Source organism: Sus scrofa, chromosome 8, assembly GCF_054392235.1.
Source record: "Sus scrofa isolate SSC_HxYL_T2T_F1_AM1 chromosome 8, Sscrofa_HxYL_maternal_Yorkshire_Landrace_v2.0, whole genome shotgun sequence".
In the NCBI taxonomy this organism is placed as follows: domain Eukaryota; kingdom Metazoa; phylum Chordata; class Mammalia; order Artiodactyla; family Suidae; genus Sus; species Sus scrofa.
The window spans coordinates 42821877-42847704 of NC_139390.1; the positions used below are offsets into that span (position 1 = coordinate 42821877).

The 25828-nt window shown below is 38.7% G+C and overlaps 1 protein-coding gene across 2 annotated transcripts in view; it reads right to left on the minus strand.

The window, feature by feature from the left end:
* Positions 1–879: 879 nt before the first annotated feature.
* Positions 880–25828, minus strand: part of LOC110262090 (KRAB domain-containing protein 5) — a 98765-nt gene continuing 73816 nt past the window's right edge. The window contains exons 5-6 of one of the 2 annotated variants that reach the window (XM_084972084.1): positions 6672–6802; positions 880–2576 (exon numbers count right to left, since the gene is read on the minus strand). In XM_084972084.1, coding sequence (XP_084828210.1) covers positions 2547–2576; positions 6672–6802 — 161 coding nt within the window. In that variant the 3' untranslated portion in view covers positions 880–2546. Of the gene's footprint in view, positions 2577–6400; positions 6803–25828 lie in introns of those variants that run through there. The other variant, XM_084972080.1, reaches the window with a different exon arrangement.

The following is a 25828-nucleotide window of genomic DNA, read 5'->3' on the forward strand; positions in this document are numbered from 1 at the left end:
GATCACCAGCAGGCATAGGAAAAAGTGTTCAGCATCACTAATTGAGAAATGCAAATCAAAACTACAATGTTATGATACTTTATAGTAGTTAGAATGGCCATTAACAGGTCAACAAAAAACAAAAGATGTGAAGAACAGGGAGTCCTCCTACACTGTTGGTGGGAATGTAAATTAGTACAACCAGTATGGGAAACGTATGGAGGTTCCTCAGAAAACTAAGTATAGAACTACCCAATGTTCCAACACTCCCACTCCTGGGCATATATCCAGAGAAAAGATATACATTCATTCAAAAAGATACATGCACCTACATATTCATCACAGCACTAGTCACAAAAGCCAAGACATGGAAAAAACCCAAATGTCCACTGACAAATGAATGGATTAAGAAGATGTGGTACACACACACACACACACACACACACACACACACACACACACACACAGGAATACTACTGAGCAATAAATACACAACATAATACCATTTGAAACAACGTGGATGGAACCAGAGATTCATACTAAGTGAAGTCAGAAAGAGAAAGACAAACAACACCTGATATCACTTATATGTGCAATCTAAAATATGGCATACATGATCCTATCTACAAAACAGAAAAAAATCATGGGCATGGAGAAAAGACTTGTGTTTGCAGAGGAGAGGAGGGAGAGAAGGGGATGGATGGGGAATTTGGGGTTGGTAGATGCCAAGTATTATATTTCAACCAGTTGGGTAAGGGGGTTGTACTGTACAACATAATGAAACTATGTAGAGTCACTTGGGTTAGAACATGATGGAAGACAGTATTACAAAAAAAGAATGTGTGTGTGTGTGTGGGGGGGACTGTATCACTTGGCTGTAAGCAGAAATTGGAAGAACACTGCATGTCAACTATGCTTTAATTGAAAAATTAAAACAATGATAACCGCCATGTCCTATCAGATTCCCACATCCTCCTTTTTGCTGCATGCAACATGGCTTGATGCTTGGCAGTGTGGCAACCATATGGACATTATGAGAGAACAGAAATCTGCACATCAAGACAGTTCCAGAGAAGTGAAAAAAGAGAAGGCACCTTATGTTTTCTCAGTCCTTTTATCAACTGTGAACATCAACCTATTCCCTGTGTACACAACACCAAATAGACATTCTTTTCTATAAATATGCATCAGCTACTTCATGGTATAAGTGAACATAAAACATTAACTATCAAAAGACACATTATCGTATATCTTTAATATCAATGCTAAATGGCAGCACAATCTTCAACTAAATTTCATCAGAGCAATGAGCACCACTGAAGGCACTTTCCTCCTAATCCAGTCAAGATGTGTCAAAAGACAAAATGGGCTGTGAAAAATTGGAGAACATCTAGACGAGAAACTGTTTGCAAATGAAAAGTTCACTGCCTCTGACTGGTGAACTTTTCATCCATCTAGGTGATCCCTTGGTCCAGAACCCAGAACTCATGACAAGACCATCCCACTGTTAAGAGAAAGTGAGAAAGGATCCTGCCACTGGTGGGTCAGTTCCCTGGAAGGTTATTCATTTAAAGGAGATGAAATTTATGTTGCAGTTACATAACTGGCAGTAGTTTTCTGTGAAATTTGTGAAACTTAGAACCCATGCCTTGCTGACCAGCCTATACACTGCCCAGAAGGCAGCTTCTTCTCCCAAATTGACTCCACCATGTGACATTTTAAAGATGTCTTCACAATGTTGGTTTCAGGCACACTCCCCCTCCATCAAACTGCCACTGATTTAAGCTGGGAAAATGCAATAATCTAAAGCAACTTAGGGTTACCAATGAGAAAGGTGGAAGAGAGGGATGAACATGGGTTTTGCGACTGACGTAGGCACACTATTGTCCATAGAATGGATGGTATGTAGGCACCTGCTGTATAGCACAGGGAACTCTTCTCACTATTCTGTGATAACCTATCTGAGAAATAATCTGAAAAAGAGTGGACATATATATATGTATACATGAGTCCCTGTTGTACAAGAATTATCACCACATTGTATGTCTACTTATATAAAATATCAAGTTTTAAAAGAAGAAAAGGAAGAAACAATAAGTGAAGCAAAGTTTTCCTACTCTTCCTCTCAAATCAAGAAGGCAGTAATACAAGGTATAATTCATTGAAAATCAACACAATACACTCACCAAGGGGTTACTCTCATCTTCCAAGTAACTTCTGAATACCATTACATTAATGAAAACCATTCTTCAAATGCCTAAGTATATCCTAAAAGAAATGGTTCATGAATTTTAACAAATAAAACAATCTAATCATTTCCACGATGAATAGGCAAGCAAAAAAGACAGGATCTGCATGGGGAGCATCTCCCACCAGGTCTCAAGAGATAGGAAAATAATCTATTCAATTTAATGTAGACAAAATAGATTTATATTACCAATATGTAGGTTTAATTAATTTGGAAGTACTTCATGCTGAGTTTTGAAATTACCAGTTGTGATCCAATATGTCTACATTCTTTCTAAAAGTGTGTACACACACCCTCTTCCTTTGCAGTCTTCTTACTTCTATCTCCATATATCTCCATATGGCATTCCCTGTATACAAAACCATGAAAATAAGATGGGTCAAATAGAAATATTGTCTCAGAATTCCAAAGTCTGGATGTTCATTGTTCTTGTGACTTTGCCAAATTAACATCTTTAAAATGAACACCCACAAATGCGTGGGGAGTACAGGTTCAACAACAGAAAAGGAACTCAAAGAAGATGAGTTTAGGACTCACATTTCCTAAACTATTCAATAGCTGGTCCATGTCTGAAGCCCAAAGCAAGATGCAGGGAGAGGTAGCGGCAGTAATTTGGTGCATACATTTATCAGGGACAATGATTGAAATGTGGGGGGCTTCCTGGTACAAGTGCATATTGTTGAATGAAAACCCAAATGAGTAGGATTTTCATACTCTGAGGAGTCTTATTGAAGGCACCCATGAAAAGAGGAACCAGAATTTGTCTGGAAGACTGTGGATCACAAGGGCTGCTAGGGAGACAGAGCAAGAACTTGCATTTGCTTCTGAGTTTGTAGCCTTTTTTCTAGTGCATACGCTCACAGGAATGGCTGGTGTGTCAGTTCACATTACCCACAGGCTGCCCAGGTACACCAAATGACTGCTGATGAAGCAATATCAGGACACAGTTTAGGTAAGTTTTCCACAATTCTCCTGATAATCTTTATTATAACCATCATGACATGCCAGTCCTTAAAAAAATCAAATACCATATACAAGTTATGAAACACACACAAAAAAATTTGAGTTTTGAGGCCAGTGGGAAAAGGAATAATTATAGATGTCATCCCATTTTTTAATGAAATAGGTTAGTGTTACCATCTGTCACCTAAAACCTTAAATAATGTGGGATGGTTTCATCCCAGTGGTGTGATAATACTTCATTAATTACCCATCAATTTACCATGTTAAAAACCATTCCATTTTATTATTTAAAATATACTGATTTCACAAAAAATGTACAGGAAACTTCACAATGCACTGTATGATCCTAGATCAAAATGCAGAATATCAGAAATCAGAAGCATTCTTGTCCTTCAAATACATTGCTCTGAGGCTTTTGATTTCTAGGGTTTACACAACAGAGGCGAATTCTTTAGTGAACAAGGATACACATTAGTTTTATAACTATTAAGCAAAGAGTTAACTCTATTTTTCTTGAATAACTGAGACAACATCTTTATTTCAAACATGTCAACAGAGTCTCATGAGTTCTACTTCTTTGATGAAGATACATCAGATTTTGTATAAACTGACATCCTTTTAACATGAAAAAGCAGTTGGAACAGATATTTCAATTGTGGAGTGATCTTGTTACATAATTCCAAAGAATGATTTCCAAAACACTAAAAAATGGTGATTTTAAATCAATCAGTCCATTTAGGTTTTCTTGCACATTTATATGACAGGGTCCTTAAACTTCCATGGAGTATTAGATAGAAATATTCCCCACCTAATGTGGAAGGGCTCCTCTTGTCTTTGAAGATGCAACCATGAAAAACAAACTTCATGTACATACTAGGGATAAAATGCATAGCATTTAGTAATTTCAGAGTTGAATTATAAGCATTTTTTTTTGTCTAATAAACCCAGATAATGTCCATAGAGATACACTGATGAGAATAATACCAGCCCAAACCTTCCTCCCCTTAATCCTCTTGTCCATACTGAGGTTTTTGGTGTTTCCACTGTGGTTTATTTGATTAAGTTCTGAGTTAGAGAAATTTCTGAAGAGTTATTGACTGAATTCATTCTGCTATGCATTCCCTATAGGGAGTTAAATTTGATTTTCAATAAACACTCCCCTATAATTTTCACATCATTAATGTTTCCTTCCTGTAAGAACTCTCTGGTGTTCTCTAAAGTGTGTATTTGGTAGAAACATCCTTTATCACATATTACACTGGGAAGATTTCCCTCCATTGTACATTTTCTGATGTTAAGACAGGTGAAAATTCTGATGAAGGGCTTTGTCACACTCTCCACATCTGTGAAGTTTTTCCCCAGTATGTATTTCCTGATGTCTAGAAAGTACTGAATGCTGTTTATAGGATTTGTCACACTTTTTATACTCCTTCTTTGTACTATGAAAAGCTTCCTTGTACTATGAACTCTCTGATATTGAATGAGATATGAGTGATAGGGAAAGGCTTGACCAGGAGTTCTCATTGTGGCTCCATGGTTAATGAAGCTGACCAGGAAGCATGAGGTTACACATTTGATCCCTGACCTCACTCAGTGGGTTAAGGATCCAGTGTTGCCATGAGCTGTGTTGTAGGTTGAAGATGTGGCTTTGATCCCACATTGCTGTGGCTGTGGTGTAGGCTGGCAGCTACAGCTCCAATTAGACCCCTAGCCTGGGAACCTCCCTATGTCACAGGTGCGGCCCTAGAAAAAAAAATTAAAAAGATGAAAAGGTAAAGGCTTTGTCACATGATTACATTTGTATGGTTTTTACCCAGTATGTATTCCCTGAGGTTGAGTCAAGCTTGCATTGCCACTTAAAAGTTTTGTCACAGTCTGTACATTTTGTAAGGCTTCTCTCCAGTGTGAGGCCACCAATTCTGATTAAAACCTGACTGCTGACCAAAGGCTTTGCCACATTCTGTACATTTGTGAGGCTTCTTTCCAGTATGAGATCTCAGATGTTCAGTAAGATGAAAATGCTAATTAAAAGCTTTGCCACATTGCACGTTTGTGAGGCTTCTCTCCAGCATGAGAACTCAGATGCTGAGTAAGATGAGAATGCCAACGAAAGACTTTGCCACATTCTGTACATTTTTAATACTTCTGTCAAGAATGAGATTTCTGATGCTGAGTAAGATGAAAATGTTGATTAAAGGCTTTTCCACATTCTGTACATATGTTATGCTTCACTCCAGCATGAGAATTCAGATGCTCAGTAAGATGAGAATGCCGATTAATGGCTTTGTCATATTCTGTACATTTGTAAGGCTTCACTCCAGCATGAGAACTCAGATGCAGAGTAAGAGATGAAGGCCAATGAAAGGCTTTTCCAAATTCTGTACATTTGTAAGGCTTCTCTCTAGTATGAATTCTCTGATGCTCAGAAAGACATGCACGCCGTCTAAAGGCTTTGCCACATTCTGTGCATTTGTGAAGTTTCTCTGCAGTATGAATTAGATGATGTCTAGTAAAGGCTGAATACGATGTAGATTCTTCACATTTGTCAGGTTTCCCTCCAGTATGATTTTTCCTTTCTCTTCCCAGATTTAATGACTGATTACAGACTTTTGCACATTCTTCACACCTGCATCTTTCTTTCCCGGTAGGATGATGCTGATGTTGAGTAAGTCTTGAAGCCCGGATAAAAAATTTTCCACACTCACGAAAATGGCAAGCTTTCTCTCAAAAAAAAATTCTCTGATATGTAGTGAGATCTGAGCTTTGAGAAATGACATTCCTATGTTGATTTCTCATTGACTGGTTCTCTGAAAATTGAGTTCCCTGATGTTTCATGAGATTTGAGTCTGGGTCAAAGTTAGTCTGAGAATCAACACAGGCATCACTTCTTCTTCCAGTGTGTATACTCTTATAATTACTGAATAGACAGCTCTTGCTGAAGGCCTTGCTCACTTTAGTACACATGGCATGTTGGTCTATATTAACTATATTATCACACACATTGATTGATGATGGTTGGAATAAGACCTGCCCACATTAGTGTCAACATTAGGGATGTCAGAACAATGAGGAAATATTTATTGGTTAAAGGTTGATGAACCCTTGCTATTAGATCTCCCGATTTGATCACTTTGGGGGGGTTGCCCTCCATTTTGAAACCTCTGGTGTTCATAAATGTTTGAATGAATGTTTCGTTCAAGCATACCTTCATGTTTTGCATCATCATTTGTACTACAGTCTATAGGATGATCCTGATTTTCCAAATTTACTTTCAGAGAAGATCTATGTTTCAATAAATAACATGGATCTTTGCTTACAAAAATATATTTTTCTGCCAATGGTACTGACTTAAAGTGGAGTTTCTCACAGTTTGATTTAGATCCTTGATCTCTTTTAGCAGCAATGTTTTCCTTATGGATAAAAGCCCCGTGAGGAGCATGTGCATCATAACAACCTTCCCGCCTTTCACATGCCCCCTTACCTTACTGCCTCTAATTAAATCAAAAGCACCAACAGCAGAGCTTTCATATTTTCCCAGCAGCATTGTTGGTAAGAAAAGTTCCATGACTGGCTTATGTGGCATCAAACCCTGGGTGTCATGAGAAGACAGAGCTGAAAGATAACAAATAACAAATTATCCAAAATTACCGTTTTCCGTGAACACACTTAACAGTTTCATGTACAGCAGATAATCGCTTAGCTAGATTAAAAAATAAAACAGAGGAGTTCCCGTCGTGGCGCAGTGGTTAACGAATCCGACTAGGAACCATGAGGTTGCGGGTTCGGTCCCTGCCCTTGCTCAGTGGGTTAATAATCCAGTGTTGCCGTGAGCTGTGGTGTAGGTTGCAGACGCGGCTCGGACCCCGCGTTGCTGTGGCTCTGGCGTAGGCCAGTGGCTACAGCTCCGATTCGACCACTAGCCTGGGAACCTCCATATGCCGTGGGAGCAGCCCAAAGAAATAGCAAAAAAAGACAAAATAAATAAATAAATAAATAAAACAGAAAAGCATCAACTAAAATCAGAAGTGAAAGCAGACATCCTATAAATGACACCACAGAAATAAAGGTGTGTGTAGGATGATACTATGAATATGTGTATACCAACAAATTGGACACTTCACAAAAGGTACGAATTTCCAGGGAGATACAACCTATTTAGATTTCAGCATGAAGGAATAAATCATCACAACAAACCTAAAACTATTAAGTAGACTAAAATATTAATTGCAAAGAATCCCCAAAAGAGAACACGTCTGGATTCGATACCTCGACAGGATAATTCCAACTCAGGAAAAAAAGAAAAGGACAACTATGAATTCTCCACAAATATATCCAAAGTTTGAGTAGGAGTAAAATTATCCAAAGACTGTTTATGAGGCCAATATTCAGTAATATGAAAAGTAAGCAAAGACACTAGAAATGGAAATTTAACCAAAGGAAAAAAACATGAAATTAGAAGCCAATTTTTAATAAATACTGATTCAATAGTCCTGAACAAAATACTAGAAATGAGAACTCCAAACCTCATTACAAGTATTACACAACAAAAATAATTCAGAATTATTTATGAAATCCAGGGGGTTGATTAGTAATTTAAGAAATTAAGTGCATATACACAGAGTTAAGATCATACTACAGAATTATATGTAATGAAACAGACACATAGCAGTATTAAGTACCCTTTCATGATTGCTGTACTGAAATCAGGGATTGACAGTAATACAGAAATGTAATAAAGATAATTCAAGAAAAACACAGAGTTATCATCATGATCAATAGTGGAAGACAAAGTCTCTATATATGAAAATTTTAAGAATAAACACACTCATAGTTTTGATTAAAATTAGTACTTGATTTTTTCAAACCAAGATGAGCAGGCGAAGAAATAAAAGCCATCTAAACCAGGAAATGTAGAATAATGATCTCTATTCACATATGATGAGGACATTCGCACTAAAAACTGTAAACATGGAGTTCCTGTTGTGGCTCCTTGGTTAATGAATCTGACTAGGAACCATGGGTTTGCAGGTTTGAACCCTGGTCTCGACCAGTGGGTTAAGGGTCCAGCATTGCCATGAGCTGTGGTATAGGTTGCAGATGCAGCTTGGATCCCGCATTGCTGTTGCTCTGGTGTAGGCTGGAAGCTACAGCTCTGATTAGACCCCTATCCTGGGAACCTCCATATGCCAGGGGAGCAGCCCTACCAAAGGAAAAAAAAAAAAGAAGGAAAGAAGTAAACAGATTATAAAAATACTAGTATACAAATGAAGAATAAAAGAAAAATTTGGATATACTACTAATAGAAGTAATCAAAAAAATTATTAAAATTATTTTCTTCCATATTCATATAAAAAAGTATAAAATAGTGTTTACTTAATAAAGGTAGTGAAATATTTTTATGACGAAAATCATAAAATATTGCTGAAAAACACTACAGAAGACATTTTAAAAATGAACACCACATATTCCATGCTCCTGAATGAGAATACTTAACATCGTTAACTGTCAACACTACCCAAGTTGATCAACAGAGTCAAAGGGAACTCTTTCAAAATCAAAACAACAATTTTGATGAAAATACAAAAGCTCCTTCTAAAATGTATCTGCAACATCAAAAAACACTAAAAATCCTGAACATCCAGGTAAGGAAAGTGGAGCATTGGAGGCATGACACTTCCTGATTTTAACATCTACTGCAGAGGCACAGTAATCAAAGACACCGTAATCACAGTTGTCAATAGAGTACAACATGCAGACAGAAAAAGAAGAGTGCAACAGCATGGAGAGCAGCCATACAAGCCCTTATGTTTATGGGCAAATAATCTTCCACAAAGGGACATATACCACACAATGGGAAATGCATTGTCTCAAAACAAATGGTGTTGGGAAAGATGGATGTTCACAACTGAAACAAGGAAAGTAGACCCCTGCCTAGCACAACCCACAACTGTAACTCAAATAGGACTGAAGCCGTATAGAGAGAGATCATTATAAATATCACAGAGGAAAACATAAAAGTTAATGGAATTTGACTGGGCAATAATTTCTTGGATATGAAAGTGAAAGCTCAGTCAACTAAAGCAGTAGATTCATCTTAAAGGGAAGTTCAGAGCAATAGAGGCCTTGCTCAAAAAACAGTGCAACTTTGAAATAAGCAAGCTAATCTACCACCTCCATGAATTATTAAAACAAACAAAACCAAAAGTCAATGGAGCACATAATAAAGATCAGAGAGGAAATAACTAAAACAGAAGTACAAAATAGGAGTTCCCATGGTGGATCAGTGGGTTAAGAACCTGATAGAGTGTCCACGAGGATGTGGGTTTCATGACTAGCCTCGGTCAATGGGTTAAGGATCTGACAATGCCAGAAGCCATGGTTTAGGAGGCATATGCAGCTTGGATCAGGTGTGGCTGTGGCTGTAGTATAAGCTGGCAGCTGCAGCTGCAATTTGACCCCTATCCCAGGAACCTCCCCATACTACAAGTGGAGCTGTAAATTTTTTATTAAATAAAATACAATTTTAAAAGATTAATAAAACCAGGATACAATCTGTTGGTAAACAAAAGAGACAAACTTTTGGCCATGCTCACCAAGACGGAATTCACACAAAATAAGAGTGAAAGGGAGAAATAGCAACTGATAATCATGTACATTTAATAACCATAAGAAAACACCACAATACAATTATATGCTGATAAATTCAACAAGCTACAAGAAATGGACAACTTTCTAGAGGCACAGAGACCACCAAAATGGAGTCAAAAAGAAATGGATAGTCTGAACAGACCATCACTAGACATGAAAAAGTATCTTGAAAAAGCAAAACAATCAAAAACAACCCCCCCCCGACAAAAGTCCAGAACCAGATGCCTTCACAGGAGAATGCTACCAAACATGTAGAGAAGAATTTGCATTACTCTTTCTCATACGCTGCCAAAAAACTGATGAGGAGGGAACACCTCCCAAGACAGTCAATAAACTCACCATCACCTTGATACCAAAACCAGACTAGGATACCACAGAAAAACAAAATTACAGGTCAGTATCTTTGATGGATAGATGCAGAATTCCTCCACAACATATGAGGAAACAGAATCCAATGGCATGTAAAAAGATCACATACCACAACCAAGAGGGACTCATCTCCACTTCACAAGGATGGTGTAACATACACAAATCAATGAATGGGATACACCACAAAGTAAAAGACAAAAACCACATGGCCATCAAAATAGACGCAGAAAAAGCACTTGACAAAATTCAACAACCATCCAGGAGAAAATCCTTTACCACGGTCGGTATAGAGGATCAGAACATGATAAAACTTATCTAGGACAAACTCACAGCCAATACAATACTCAACAGTGAAAGACTGAAAGCCTTCCCGCCTAATAGGGTACCAGGCAAGGATCTCCAATCTCCAATTCTCCTCAACATAACATTGGAATTCCTAGCCACAGCAATCAGACAAGACAAAGGAAGAAAAGGTATCAACCTTGGATAGGAACATGGAAAACTCTCACTATAAGGAGATGACATGGCATTTGACAGAGGAAACTCAGAAGATGGCACAAACTCTGCTAGAACAGATAAATGAATTCAGCAAGGCAGCAGGAGACAAAATTAATATACAGACTTCAGTGCATTTCTCTACACTAACAATTAAATATCAAAAAACTGAAATACGGAGTTCCCATCATGGCTCAGCAGTTAGCAAACCCGACCAGCATCCATGAAGATGCAGGTTCAATTCCTGGCCTTGCTCGTTGGGTTAATGATCCAGTGTTGCCATGAGCTATGGGGTAGGTCGAAGATGTGGCTTGGATTCCACATTGCTGTGGCTCTGGCATAGACCAGCAGCTACAGTTCTGACTGGACCCTTAGCCAGGGAATCTCCATATGCCATGGGTGCGGCCTCAAAAGCTGAAAAGCCAAAAAGCCAAAAAGCCAAAAAAAAAATTAAATATTCACAATATCTCAAAAAATCATACAGCCCCCAAAATAAAATGCTTACTAATAAACCTGAGCAAGGAATTAAAGCCCTGTAGAGTGAAAACTATAAAAATTAATAAAGTCCCCTCTCCAGGGTGATTATCTGTTTCACCCTACAGACAGACAGGATCATCTGTGCCATATCTTAGATCTGACATATAAATGATGTCAAATGGTATTTGTCTTTCTCTAACTTACTTCATTCAGTTTCAGAATCTCTAGTGGCATCCATGTGGCTGCAAATGGTATTATTTTGTCCTTTTCATGGCTGAGGAGTCTTCCAGTGTGTGTGTGTGTGTGTGTGTGTGTGTGTGTGTGTGTGTGTGTGTGTGTGTGTGTGTGTGTATATCTCCTACTTCATCCTTATACATTCATCCACTGTTGGACGTTTAGGTTGTTTCCATGTCTTAAGATATTGTGAATAGTGCGCAGTCAACATAGAGGTGGATGTATCTTTTTCAATGAAGGTTTTGTCTGGATATATGCTCAGGAGCAGGATTTCTGGACCATATGGTTGTTCTACATATAGTTTTCTGAGCAACTCTGCACTGTTTTGCATAGTGGTTGTATCAATGTACATTCCCACCAACACTGAAGGAGGGTTTCATTTTCTCTACAACATCTCCAGCATTAGCTATTTGTAAGCTTGTTAAAGATGGCCATTCTGACTGATTGGAGGTGGTACCTCATTGCGGCTTTGATTTGCATTTCTCTACTAACAAGTGATGATGAACATTTTTTTCATAGGCCTACTGGCTGACCATGTTTTCACTGCAGAAATGCCTATTTTTTTTTTTTTTTGGTTTTTTGGCATTTCTAGGGTCACTCCCATGGCATATGGAGGTTCTCAGTCTAGGGGTCTAATCAGAGCGGTAGCCACCAGCCTACGCCAGAACCATAGCACCAGTGGCTCTAAGCCACATCTGCAACCTACACCACAGCTCATGGCAATGCTGGATCCGTAACCCAATGAGCGAGGCCAAGGATCGAATCTGCAACCTCATGGTTCCCAGTCGGATTTGTTAACCACTGAGCCATGATAGGAACTCCCAGAAATGTCTATTTAGGCCCATTTTTCAATGCAGTTGTTTGTTTTATTGTTGTTGAGTTTATGCATTGTTTGTCTATTTTGGAGTGTAGGCCCTCATCTCTTGCCTCATTTGCAAAGATCATATCCCATACTCTGGGGTTGTCTTTTCACTTTTGTAAATGGTTTCCTTTGCTGTGCAAAAGCCTTTGAGTTTACTTAGGTCCTACTCATTTATTTTTGTTTTTATTGACCTTATTCCAGGAGATGAAGCAGACAAGATGTTGCTGTGATTTAGGTCAAAGGGCAAAGAGTGCTCTGCCTCTTTTCCTCTAGGACTTTTATAGCACCTGGCCTTACATTTAGGCCTTTCATACATTGCAGTTATTTTTGTATATGGTTTTAGTACTCTCATTTTAATCTCTTCCATGTAGGTGTCCAGTTGTCACAGCACCACTTATTGAATGGACAATCTTTATTCCACTTTCTGTTCTAGCCTCCTTTGTCATAGATTAGTTGACCATAGGTGCTTGGGTTTATTTCTAGGCTCTCTATCCCATTCCATTGATCTCTCTCTCTCTGGTTTGGTGCCACTACGATACAGTTTTGATAACTGTAGCCTCGTAGTATACTCAGAAGTCTGGGCACTTGATTCATCCATTTCTTATTTTTTCTTTTTCAACAGTGCTTTTGGCAATTTTAAGTCTTTTGTGTTTTCATACATGTTCTTAAATATTTTGTTGTAATTCTGTGAAGAATGTTCTTGGTAATTTCATAAGGATTGCACTGAATCTGCAGACTGCCTTGGGTAGTATCATCGTTTTGATCCTATTGATGCTTCCAATCCAAGAGTATGGTGTCATCTTCCCATCTGTTTGTGTCATCTTGGAGTTCTTTCATTAGTATCTTATAGTTTTCAGAGTATAGGTCTTTTGTCTCTTTAGTTAAGCTTCTCCCTAGGTATTTTATGCTTTTTGGTGCAATGGTACACAGGATGGTTTCCCTACTTTCTCCTTCTCATATTTCATTGTTAGTACATTAAAATGCAGTCCATTTCTATGACTGAATAACCAATGAACCACGAAGGAAAATCAACAGATACTTAGAGACAAATGATAATGAAGATACAACAATCCAAAACCTTTTGGGACATGGCAAAAGCGGAACTTAAAGGGAAGTTTACAGCAATACATTATTATCTCAGGAATCAAGAAAAAGCACATACACAACCTAACTTTACACCCGAAACAACTAGAGAAGGAACAACAGACAAAGACCAAAATTAGCAGAAGGAATGAAATCACAAAGATGAGAGGAGAGGAGTTCCCAGGGTGGTGAGGCAGAAACAAATCCAAGTAAGAACCATGAGGTTACAGGTTGGATCCCTGGCCTCGATCAATGTTGCCATGAGTGGTGGTGTAGGTTGCAGATGCAGCTCGGATCTGAGGTTGCTCTGGCTATGGCAAAGGCCGGCAGCAACAGCTCCAATTGCACCCCTAGCATGGGAATCTCCATATACCATGGATGTGGCCTTAAAAAATACAAAACAAAAGCAAAAACAAACAACAGTAGAGCAGAAACTGGTGTAGCCCAGGGACTACAGCTCCAATTCAACTCCTAGCCTTGGAACTTCCATATGCCACAGGAGCGGCCCAAGAAAATGGTGAAAAGACAAAAAAGAAAATGATTAGAGCAGAAATAAAGGAAACTGAAACAAAGAAAACAACAGAGATCGATGAAACCAAAAGGTGGTTCTTTGAAAGGATCAACAGAATTGATAAACCTTTAGCCAGGTTCATCAGGAAACATAAGAGGGTTCAAAGCAATAAAAATAGTAATGTAAAAGAAGTTTCTACTCACACAACAGAAATAAATAGGATGATAAGTGACTCCTATGAGCAAGGACATGCACATAAAATGAACAAAGGGACATTTGTAAAATTGAAAATGTGATAAAAAACGTTGAAAAAACAAAACTCAGAACTTGATGGCTACACAGGAAATTCCATAAAATATTCAGAGAAGCGATAATACCTATTCTTCTGAAACTCTTCCCAAAAAAGAGCAGAGGAAGGAACAATCCCAAGGTCATTTTATAAGGCCACCATCACCCTGATACCCAAACCAGAACAATGTACCACACAAAAGACAATTACAATTCACTATCACTGATAACCACAGATGCAAAAATCCTCAACAAAATAATGACAAACTACATCCACATACATTTCAAGGATTATACTGCATGACTGAGTGTGATATATCAAGGAGTCTTCAATAGCCACAAATCAGTATGACACACCACATCAACAAACTGAAAAATGAACACTGTATGAGCCTCTCAATACATGCAGAAAAAAGCTTTTGACAATATCCAACACTCATTTCTGATAAAAAGGCTCCAGGAAGTGGGCATATATGGATCCTAATGCACCATAATAAAAGACACATATGACAAAGCCAAGGCGAACATCACTCTCAATGGTGGAATACTGAAAGCCTTTCCACTAAGATCAGGAAGAAGACAAGGTTGTCCACTTTCACTACAGCTGTTCAACATAGATTTTGGATGTCCTACAACAGCAATCAGAGAAGAAAAAGAAATATAAGGAATCCAAATCGGAAAAGAAGTAAAACTAGCATGGTTTCCAGATGACAAACTATACCTAGAAAATCCTAAAGACACGACCAGAAAACTGTCAGAACTCACCAATGAATTTGGCAACGTTGCAGCATACAGTGTTTTCTTATGTCATACTTCCAAGGAAAGAGAAATAAAAGCAACATCAACAGCAAAAACAAGACCTAATCAAACTCACAAGCCTTTGCAGAGCAAAGCAACCATTTCAAGAAATGACAAACATTTTGCTAGTCTCCTCTGGGGAAGCAGAGGAGGGGAAGGATATCTTTTTGATAAATGTTGATAACATTGAATTTTTGCCATATCTTATAAAACTACACATCATCATTGAGGTCAGTAGGGAAATGTAAAAGCTCAACATGAAATTTTAAACAGTGATTCCAATAGAGTATGAAAGACTTGGTTGCATCATCACAACTTATTATCACCATTTCTGTGGAATGAGGATGCAGGGCTGTTCTACCTTTGAAGAGGAGAAAGTGGATGGCACACAGCAGAGGTGCTAAGAAATTCCATCTTGATAAAGGAGGTTGTGATACATAGGAAGTGACTGCCTACATATGAGGAAAAATTAAAATGAGCTGCCTGATTCAAACCTGGAAAGCTGGAGGTCGGGACAAGATGGTGGAGAAGCAGGACATGGAACACACTTTCTCTGGCAAATGGATCAAAAATACATCCACAATGATCTCCACAGTGATCACAGAATATCTACAGAATGCTGTGAGAAGATCTCTGACTTCCAAATGGGAAAGAAAATCTCCACAGACCTGGCTATGAAAAAAGAAAAAGAGACACAGAAAAGACTCAGGATGGCGGTAGCACCCCCACTGGGGAGAGCTGTGAAAGATGAAATGTTTTTGCACACAGGCAAAGCCCCTCACTGGAAGAGACCACCTGGGACAGAGAAGGAGTTTGGAGTCTCAGGAGATTTAGCAACTGTTTACAGACGGCAAACTGGAGGAAGACCTGCAGGGATCCTTGGTATTCCTGCCCAGCACACCACAGCCAGATATGCTGAGCCTCTGAGGTGAGCCAGAGAAGGGTGCTGAGACTCAGGCTGCCAAGGTCAAATCCAGAGAGAGGACTGGGGTTGGTTGTGAGGAGACAAACTGAGACAGCTAGGGTAGAATGCACCATAATCGAGGATGGTCAGGAAAAATCCTGGGCACACCAGCGAGGCCTGGCGCATCTGATGGATTGGACCCCTGGCCTGGGAACCCCCACATGTCACCAGTGTGGCCATAAAATCCAAAGCATAAACAAAATAAAAAAACCAAAAAAAACCAAAAAAAACCCACAAAAAATCATGGAAAGAACAAAATAAGAAACTACAAATAGACACACTCATATGAAAAAGCAATTCAAATACAATACTAAAAAGTCAGCAAATCACAAGAGAAAGGAACAAGAGAAGAAAAAGAGACCAAAAAAACCATATCCAAAATAATTTATAAAATGGAAATAATACATACACATCGATATTCTCCTTAAAGCAAATGGATGAAATGTTCCAACCAAAAGATATAGACTGGCTGAATGGATACAAAACCAGACCCATCTATGTGCTATCACAAGAGACCAACTTCTGAATTAGGGATGCCTGCGGATCGAAAATGAGGGAAGGAAAGAAGACATTCTATGCAAAGGAAAACCAAAAGAAAGCAGGAGGAGCAAAAAAGACTTAAAAACTAAGAATATTACGAGGGACTAGAAGGACACTATCCAATGATCAAGGGACAAATCTATATATGCAACCAACACAGAGGCACTGTAATATATAAGGTAAATGTTCACATTCATAAAATGAGAAATCAAAAATAACACAATAGTGGGGGACTTCAGTGCCCCTCTTTCAGCAATGGACAGATCATCCAGACAGACAAATCAAGAAACACATGCATTACATGATACCATACACAATATGGTCTTAGTTTACACATATAGAAAGTTTCATCTGAAAGCACAGCTTTCCAGGTTTGAATCCGGCACTCAAGTGCCTGGGAAAAAATGTCCATGAGAATTCATACCTTGGGCTACAAATAAAGTCTCAGGAAATTCAAGAAAACAGAAATCATATCAAGCATTTTATTTCACCATTACATGATGAGACTGGAAATCAACTACAAGAGAAAGACTGCAACAAGCAAACGAACAAACAAAATGTAACACAACTGAAACATGTGGAGGCTCAACAATGGATCACTGAAGAAACAAAAAATACCTGGACACAAATGGCAATGAAGACACCACCATCCAAAAGCTATGGGACACAGCAAAAGCAGTTCTAGGAGTGAAGATTAAAGCAACACAGTCCTACCTCAAGAAAGAAGAAAAACCCCAATTTTACAGCCTCATCATACACTTCAGGCTACTAGGGAAAGAAGAACCCCAAACTCCAAAGTTAGTGAAGGAAAGCAATCAGAAAGATCAGAGCAGAAATCAAGGAGAGAAAGAAAACCAAAGCAATAAATGAAACTAAAAGGTGATTTTTTGAAAAGATAAAAAAAAATTGATAAACTTTTAGCCACATTCATCAAGAAAAAAAGGGAGAGGGTTCAAATCAGTAAAATCAGAAATAAAAAGGAAGAATTTATGAAGGCCATCACAGAAATACAAATGATCCTAAGAGATTACTACAGGTCACTATATGCCAATAAAATGGACAACCTAGAAGAAAATGGACAACCACTTACTTAGAAAGCCACAGGCATCTAAGACTGAACCAGGAAGAAAACAGAAAAGATGTACTGACCAAACATGAGTTCTGACACTGAAATGACAAGTACTGTGATTACAAAAATTGCCACACAAAAAAAGGCTAGGACCAGAAGGCTTCACAGGCCAAATCTATCAGAGGCCAAATACTCAGAGAGGAGGTAACCCATATCCTTCTGAAACTCTTCTGAAGAAATTGCAGAGGAAGGAACACTCCCAAGCTCATTCTATGAGGCCAACATCACCTTGATACCAAAACCAGACAAAGATACCACAATAAAGAAAATGACAGGCCAGTATCTCAGATCAACAGAGATGTAAAACTCCTCAACAAAATATTGGCAGATGGAATCCAATGATACATTTAAAAGATAAAACAACATGACCAAGTGGGGTTCACCTATGGTATGCAAGGATTCTTTGGCCTCTGCAATTAAATGAATGATACAAACCACATAAACCAAGTGAAGAATGAAAACTGTGATCAAGTCAGTAGATGCTGAAAAAGCTTTTGACAACATTCAATACCAAGTTCTGATAAAATCTCTCCAGAACGTGGGCATACAGGGAAGTTATATCAGAAAAGACATACATGTCAAACACGTAGCTAACATAATTCTCAATGGTGAATTGGTGAACACTGAGAACTATGTCTAGATACTTAAAACACAGCATGACAATGGGAGAAAAAATTATGACTACATGTATGTATAACTAGGTCCCCATGCTGTACAGTAGGAAAAAAGAAGTGTGTGGGGGGGGAATAAAAATAAAAAATAAATTAAAAAATAAGAAAAGATGAAAACATTTCCACTAAGATTGGGAACATGACAAGGAGGTCCAGTCTCACCCCTGTGACTCAACATGGTGTTGGATGTCCTAGTCATGCTGTTCAGAGAAAGAAAAAAGAAATAAAGGAAATCTGAATTAGAAAAGAAGAACAAATGTCACTCTGTGCAGATGACGTGATACATAGAAAATCCAAAACATACCAGAAAACTGTTAGAGCTGATCAATAAATGTGGTAAAGATGTAGAATACAAAAATAACACCCAGAAATAGCTTCCATTCCTATGCAATTAATATGCAAGATAAGAGTTCTATTAAGGAAACAATTGCATTTGCCATGCCATCAAAGAGAAAAAAATATCTGGAAATATATCTACCTAAAGAGGAAAAATATCTATACTCTCAAAACTACAAGATACTGATGAAGGGCAACAAGGATAACACAAACTGACTGTAAGCTCTATCACACTTTGGATTGGAAGAATCAACATTTTCCAAAGGACTATACTACCCAAGTATACCTACAGAGTCAGTACCCATCCCTATTACATTAACAATGGCATTTTTCTCAGAAATAGAAGAACATGTTTCAAAATGTATATGATAACACAAAATGTTTTAAAAAGTTAAAGCCATCTAGAGAAAGGAAAATTCCACTGGAGAAATCAGGATCCCTGGCTTCAGTCTTTACTACAAAGCTACACTCATTAAAACAGGATGGTATTGGCACCAAAACAGAAGTATAGGTCAGTGGATCAGAAACCCATGCACCTAGGCACAACTAATCTATGGCATGAGAGACAAAGTATACAATAGATAAAATATAATACCTTCAATAAGTGATGCTGGGAACACCGGACAACTACATGTACAAAAAATGATATTAGTACACTTGCTAACACCATCCACAAAAACACACTGCAAATGCATTAAACACCTAAACATAAGACCACATTCTATAAAACTCCTAGAGGAAAATGCAGGCAGAAAAACCTTTGCCATAAATTGCAGCAATAAGCTTTGTGACCCACCTCTTAGAGGAATGAAAGGAAACACAAAAATACAGAAATGGGACCTAAGTCAGCTACAAAGCCTTTGTACAGCAAAGGAAAACATACACGAAATGAAAAGACAACCCACAGACTGTGAGAAAATCCTTGCCAATGATGCAACAAACAACAAAGAACTTTCCAAAATATTCAAATGTCTCATACAGGGTTATACCAAAAAACAAACAGCCTAAATAGAAAATGGACCTCAATTCTAAACAACAGTTCTCCAAAGACAGACAGACAGAAGGGCAAAAAGCAAATGAAAAGATGGTCAACACCACTAACAATGAGAGAAATGCAAATTGAAATTAAAGGAGAAGATCCTGTTGTGGCTCCGTGGGTCAAGGAATCAAAAAGTTGTCTCCCTGAAGATGCTGGTTTGATTCCTGGCTTCAGGAAGTTCGTTTGGGATCCAGTGATATGTAAGCTGCACCAGAGGTCCCAGATGTGGTTGAGATCCAGTCCTGCACTAGTGCTGCAGCTGTGGTGTAGGCCATGGCTGTAGCTCCATTTCAGCATCTAGCCCAGACACTTCCATATGTTGCAAGCATGGCAGTCAAATTTTTTTAACAATAAATATTTTTTAAAAACCCAAGGACTTATTGCCTCATACCAGTCAGAATGGCCATCATCAAAAAGTCTACAAACACTAAGTGCTGGAATAGGTGTGGAACAAAGGGAAACCTCCTCCACTCTTGCAGGGAATGTAAGCTAGTGCAACCACTATGGAGAATAATAGTATGGAGGTGCCTTAGAAAACTAAATATAGAATTACCGTATGATCCAGCAATTCCCGTTCTGGCCATCTATCTGGAGAAAACTGTAATTTGAAAACATGCATGCACCCCAATATTCAGGGCAGCACTGTTTCCAATAGGAAAGACATGGAAGCAAATTAAATGCTCATCAACAGAAGAATGGATAAAGAAAATGTGATACAAACATACAGAGGACTATTACTCTCAGCCATAAAATACAAGGCCATTTGAAGCAACATGGATGGACATAAAAATTTTCATAGTAGATGAAGTCGGACAGAAGAGGACAAATATCACATGAGACCGCTAATATATGTAGATGTATAGAAATGATACACTAGAATGTACAAAAAAGAAATTACCCAATGATTATGAAACCAAATCTATCAGACCAAATGGGAAATGGGTGGGAGGCAGATGAATCAGGGCATTGGGAAAGACATACAAACACTACTATACATAAACAAGAGAGGTAGCAATGGCCTACTCTATAGTACAGGGTAATCTACTCAGTCCTGTGTGATAACTTAGATGGACAAAGAGCCCAAAAAGGAAAAGTTATGTGCATATGTATAAATGACACATTTTGCTAAATGTCTGAAAGTACTACAATTTCTGAAATTTCCTATACTTCAATAAAGTGTATTCTCAAAAAAGAAGAGAAAACAACCTGTGGAATGGCAGCAAATACTTACCAGTGATGCAATGGACAAGGGCTTAATTTCCAAAAGCAGAAGAGTCAAATGAAATGAGATCACATGGAAAAACCTGGGTACATCTGAGGAAACAATCCATTGGGTTAAAGGCAACCTTGAGAATGGAATTGAGGGAAACGAGAAGATGATTGTTCAACGAGTACTGACTCTGTTTCTCAAGATGAAAATTTCAGCAGTTCACCAGCACAAACATGCAAATAGAAATAATAAACATAACTGTATAATTCAAATACTTAACATTGTATTTTTTGGTACATTTTCCAAAAATTAAAAGTGCATCAACACCTAACATTGACAAAATCATAAACTTGTCAATAATTACTTTCAATTCAAAAGTTCTTCTCACACAAAAAATATAAATTTCTCCACAAATGGAGGCCTGATTTAGATGCTTTCCATAAGCACTCATAAAGACAAACTACAACACTGACCATTAACCAAGAAAGACAAAGAAATTACAGAAAGAATGAACAATGGAGGGGCAATCATTCAAGAACACAGTTTTACTGGCAATACACAGATTGGGCTTTCCAATTTGAATGCAACATCATATTGTCTTCAGTCTACTGAGTTGAAAATTGTCATTTACATTCTGAATATACCAGGAAGAAAAATGAAAATGAACTGATTTTGGTAAACCTGTCCTAGAAAAGGAAGCAATTGTTTAAGAACTGTGAAGCAAAAATTAGAAAATTACTTGCCAAGGAATATGAACACAGCATATGCATGCCCTTAAAAAGTAATCAATCTAAATAATTCTCACATTGAACAAGGGCTATGCATCTATGAAAAGGAAATGTTTCACAGATTCAGATATAAGAAGGTGGAGTAGAAAGCCTCGAACTCACCTCTTTTCACAGAAATACCAAAATTAACAACTCACTGCTGAACAATCATCAACAACACAGACTAGAAGATACCAAAAAAACATATCCTGTACACAAAGACATAGAAGAAGCAACATCAAGATGGCAGTAGGGGAGTTTATCGATATGAGCCCACCAGGGAGGCATCTCATAGACTGGAAAATCACTATATTGCAGAGGCTCTCCAACAGGAGTTCCCAAACCCTATCAGATTCCCAGCCCGGGGGTCTGGTATTTGGAATAAAAGTCCCCAGACCATTTGGCACTGAAAGCACAGGAGCACCACAGGTCTGGGGAAAATAAGACTCTACTATTGCAGGGCACACAAAGCTTTTCATGTGCAGAGTCCCAGGACAAAGCAGGGACTCCATAAGAATCTGCTTCAGAACTACCTGCGGCTTTTGCAGGGTCTCCTGGCAAAGACTAGCTCAGCTGTGGCTTAGTGTAAGGCCAGGACATTGGAGCTGGAGGCCCAGGGAATAAGCACAGGTGTGAGCTCCCCTGGAGGCCACCTCTTTGGAAAACTCAGACCCCATCCATCAAGGCTGAGAAGCCCCAGGCCCAACAACAGATTGGGAACCCAGTAGCAAATAGGCTGCCTGAAGTCCTCTCAGGGACACAGCCACCCTTCTACTCACACCCAGAGGAACAAGACTCACATCCACCTACCCGTGGGCAGGAACCAGTCCCTTCCACCAGGAAGCCTGCCACAAGCCCCTGTATCAACTTCACCCACAACGTTTCCCACTCCAGAAGCAAGAGAGGGCACAACTGTGTAGACTGCCAAAAAGACACCACACAGAAAGCCAGACAAATTGAAATAGTAGAGAAAAGTGTGCCAGATGAAGGAAAAGACAAAAACCCAGAAAAACAGCTAAGTGAAGTGGAGGCAAGCAACCTACATTAAAAATACTTTCATGAGGGAGTTCCCATTGTGGCTCAGCAGGAGGGAATCTGACTAGTATCTGTGAGGACACAGGTTCAATCCCTGGCATCCCTCAGTGGCTTAAGGATCCAGCATTGTTAGGAGCTGTGGTGCAGGTACCCAGCTATGGCTCCAACTGGACCCCTAGCCTGGGAACTTCCATATGCCATGGGTATGGCCCTAGAAGAAAAAAAAATTAGAGTAATAATAGTGAAGGTGATCCAAGATCTCAGAAAAAAACTGGGGCAAAGATGGATAAATTACAAGAAATATTTAACAAAAAATTAGATTTAAAGAATAAACAGACATGAACTACATGATAACCAAAATGAAAAATTCACGAGAAGGAACCAAGAGCACAATACATCAGGCAGCAGAATGAATAAGGGAGGTGGAAGACAGACTGCTGGAAATCACTGATGTGCAATGGAATAAAGGAAGCAGAAGGAAAAGAAATGAGGATAGTCTAAGAGAACTTTGGGACAACAGGCAATGCACCAATATACCCATTACAGGGGTGATAGGAGTTGAAGAGGGAGAGAAAGGATCACAGAAAATTATCTGAAGAGGCAAGAGCTGAAAAGGTCCCTAACATGGGAGGATCTAAGTAGACATTTCCCCAAGGAAGATACACCGATGGCCAAAAAATACACAAAAAGGCGTACAATATTGCTGTTATTAGAGAAATACAAATCAAAACTACTATGAGGTACCACCTTACACCAGCCAGAGGGCCATCCTCAAAAAGACTACAAACATTAAATGCTGGAGAGGGTGCAAAGGAAAGAAAACCCTCCAGCACTGTTGGTGGGGATGTCAATTGATGCAACCACTATGGAAAACAGTATGCAGCTTCCCCAAAAAATGAAAATCAGAACTACTATATGATCTAGCAATCCACCTTCTGGGCATCTACCCAGACAAAGCCTTAATTCAAAAAGATACATGCACCCCCAATATTCTTTGCAGCACTGTTTACAATTGCCAAGACATGGAAGCAACCTAAATGTCCACTGACAAAGGAGTGTGATGCATATATACAATGGAACATTACCAATAAAAGTGATTGAAACAATGCCATGTGAAGCAACATGGATGGACCTGCAGATTACCATACTAAGTGAAGTTAGACAGCGAAATACAAATATCATAGGATATCACTTATACGTGGAATCTTAAAGTAGACCAATGAACTTATTTGCAGAACAGCAACAGACGCACAGACATTGAAAACACACTTATGGTTACCAAAGGGGAAAAGTAGGGGAAGGACTAGATTGGGGGGTGAGGATTGGCATATACACACTGTGCTATATGGAAAAACTGCCTAACTGGGACCTGCTATATAGCACAGGGAACTCAATCCAATATTCTGTGATATTCTATAAAGGCAAATAATCTGGAAAAGAGTGGATGTGTTAATATGTATAACTCAATCACTCTCCTGAACAGAAGTTATTACAAACTTGTAGAGCAACTATATTCTTATAAAACTGAACTAAAAATTTGAATGAATAAGGATATAAATGACAAAGAAAAATTTAAGAAATTCATTATGGATAGAGTACTGTAATAGATACAAAAATATTAAGGTTGTGGTGCATTCTTTAGAATACAAACAAAACCTTCTTTATAAATGAAGGAACAACATGAAAGGTGTAACATATGCAAAGAATCATATACTTACACAATGTATGTTTGAAATGAAATATACCAGGATTCATGACATCTTGAGGGAAATAGAATTTTTTTTTCTTTTTTGGGACACACCTACAATATAAGGAAGCTTCTGGGCTAGGGGGTGAATCAGAGCTGCAGCTGCTGGCTTAAGCCACAGCAACATAAATTCAAGCCACGTGTGTGACCTAAATTATAGCTTTTGTCAGTGCCAGACCCTTAACCCACTGAGAGAGGCCAGGGAAAAGATCCATATCCTCAGGGACACTCTATAGGGTTCTTTTTCTTTTTTCAGGACCTCACCCATGGCATGGGCAAGTTCCCAGGTTAGGGGTCAAATCAGAGTCAGGTCAGGGATGAACCCGCATGCTCATGGATACTAGTCAGATTTGCTTCCACTGTGCCACAAGGGGAACTCGGTACATTGTTTTTTTGTTTTTGTTTTTGTTTTTTTAATTTTCCCTCTGTACAGCAAGGGGATCAAGTTATCCTTACATGTATACATTACAATTACATTTTTATTTCCCCACCCTTTGTTCTGTTGCAACATGGGTATCTAGACAAAGTTCTCAATGCTACTCAGCAGGATCTGCTTGTAAATCTATTCTAAGTTGTGACCAATAAGCCCAAGCTCCTGATCCCTCCCACTCCCTCCCCCTCCCATCAGGCAGCCACAAGTCTCTTCTCCAAGTCCATGATTTTCTTTTCTGAGGAGATGTTCATTTGTGCTGAATATTAGATTCCAGTTATAAGTGATATCATATGGTATTTGTCTTTGTCTTTCTGGCTCATTTCACTCAATATGAGAGTCTCTAGTTCCATCCATGTTGCTGCAAATGGCATTATGTCATCCTTTTTTATGGCTGAGTAGTATTCCATTGTGTATATATACCACCTCTTCCGAATCCAATCATCTGTCGATGGACATTTGGGTTGTTTCCATGTCCTGGCTATTGTGAATAGTGCTTCAATGAACATGCGAGTGCACGTGTCTCTTTTAAGTAGAGTTTTGTCCAGATAGATGCCCAAGAGTGGGATTGCGGGGTCATATGGAAGTTCTATGTATAGATTTCTAAGGTATCTCCAAACTGTTCTCCATAGTGGCTGTACCAGTTTACATTCCCACCAGCAGTGCAGGAGGGTTCCCTTTTCTCCACAGCCCCTCCAGCACTTGTTATTTGTGGATTTATGAATGATGGCCATTCTGACTGGTGTGAGGTGGTATCTCGGGGTAGTTTTGATTTGCATTTCTCTTATAATCAGCAACGTTGAGCATTTTCTCATGTGTTTGCTGACCATCTGTATATCTTCCTTGGAGAAATGTCTATTCAGGTCTTTTGCCCATTTTTCCATTGATTGATTGGCTTTTTTTGCTGTTGGGTTGTATAAGTTGCTTATATATTCTAGAGATTAAGCCCTTGTCAGTTGAATCATTTGAAACTATTTTCTCCCATTCTGAAAGTTGTCTTTTTGT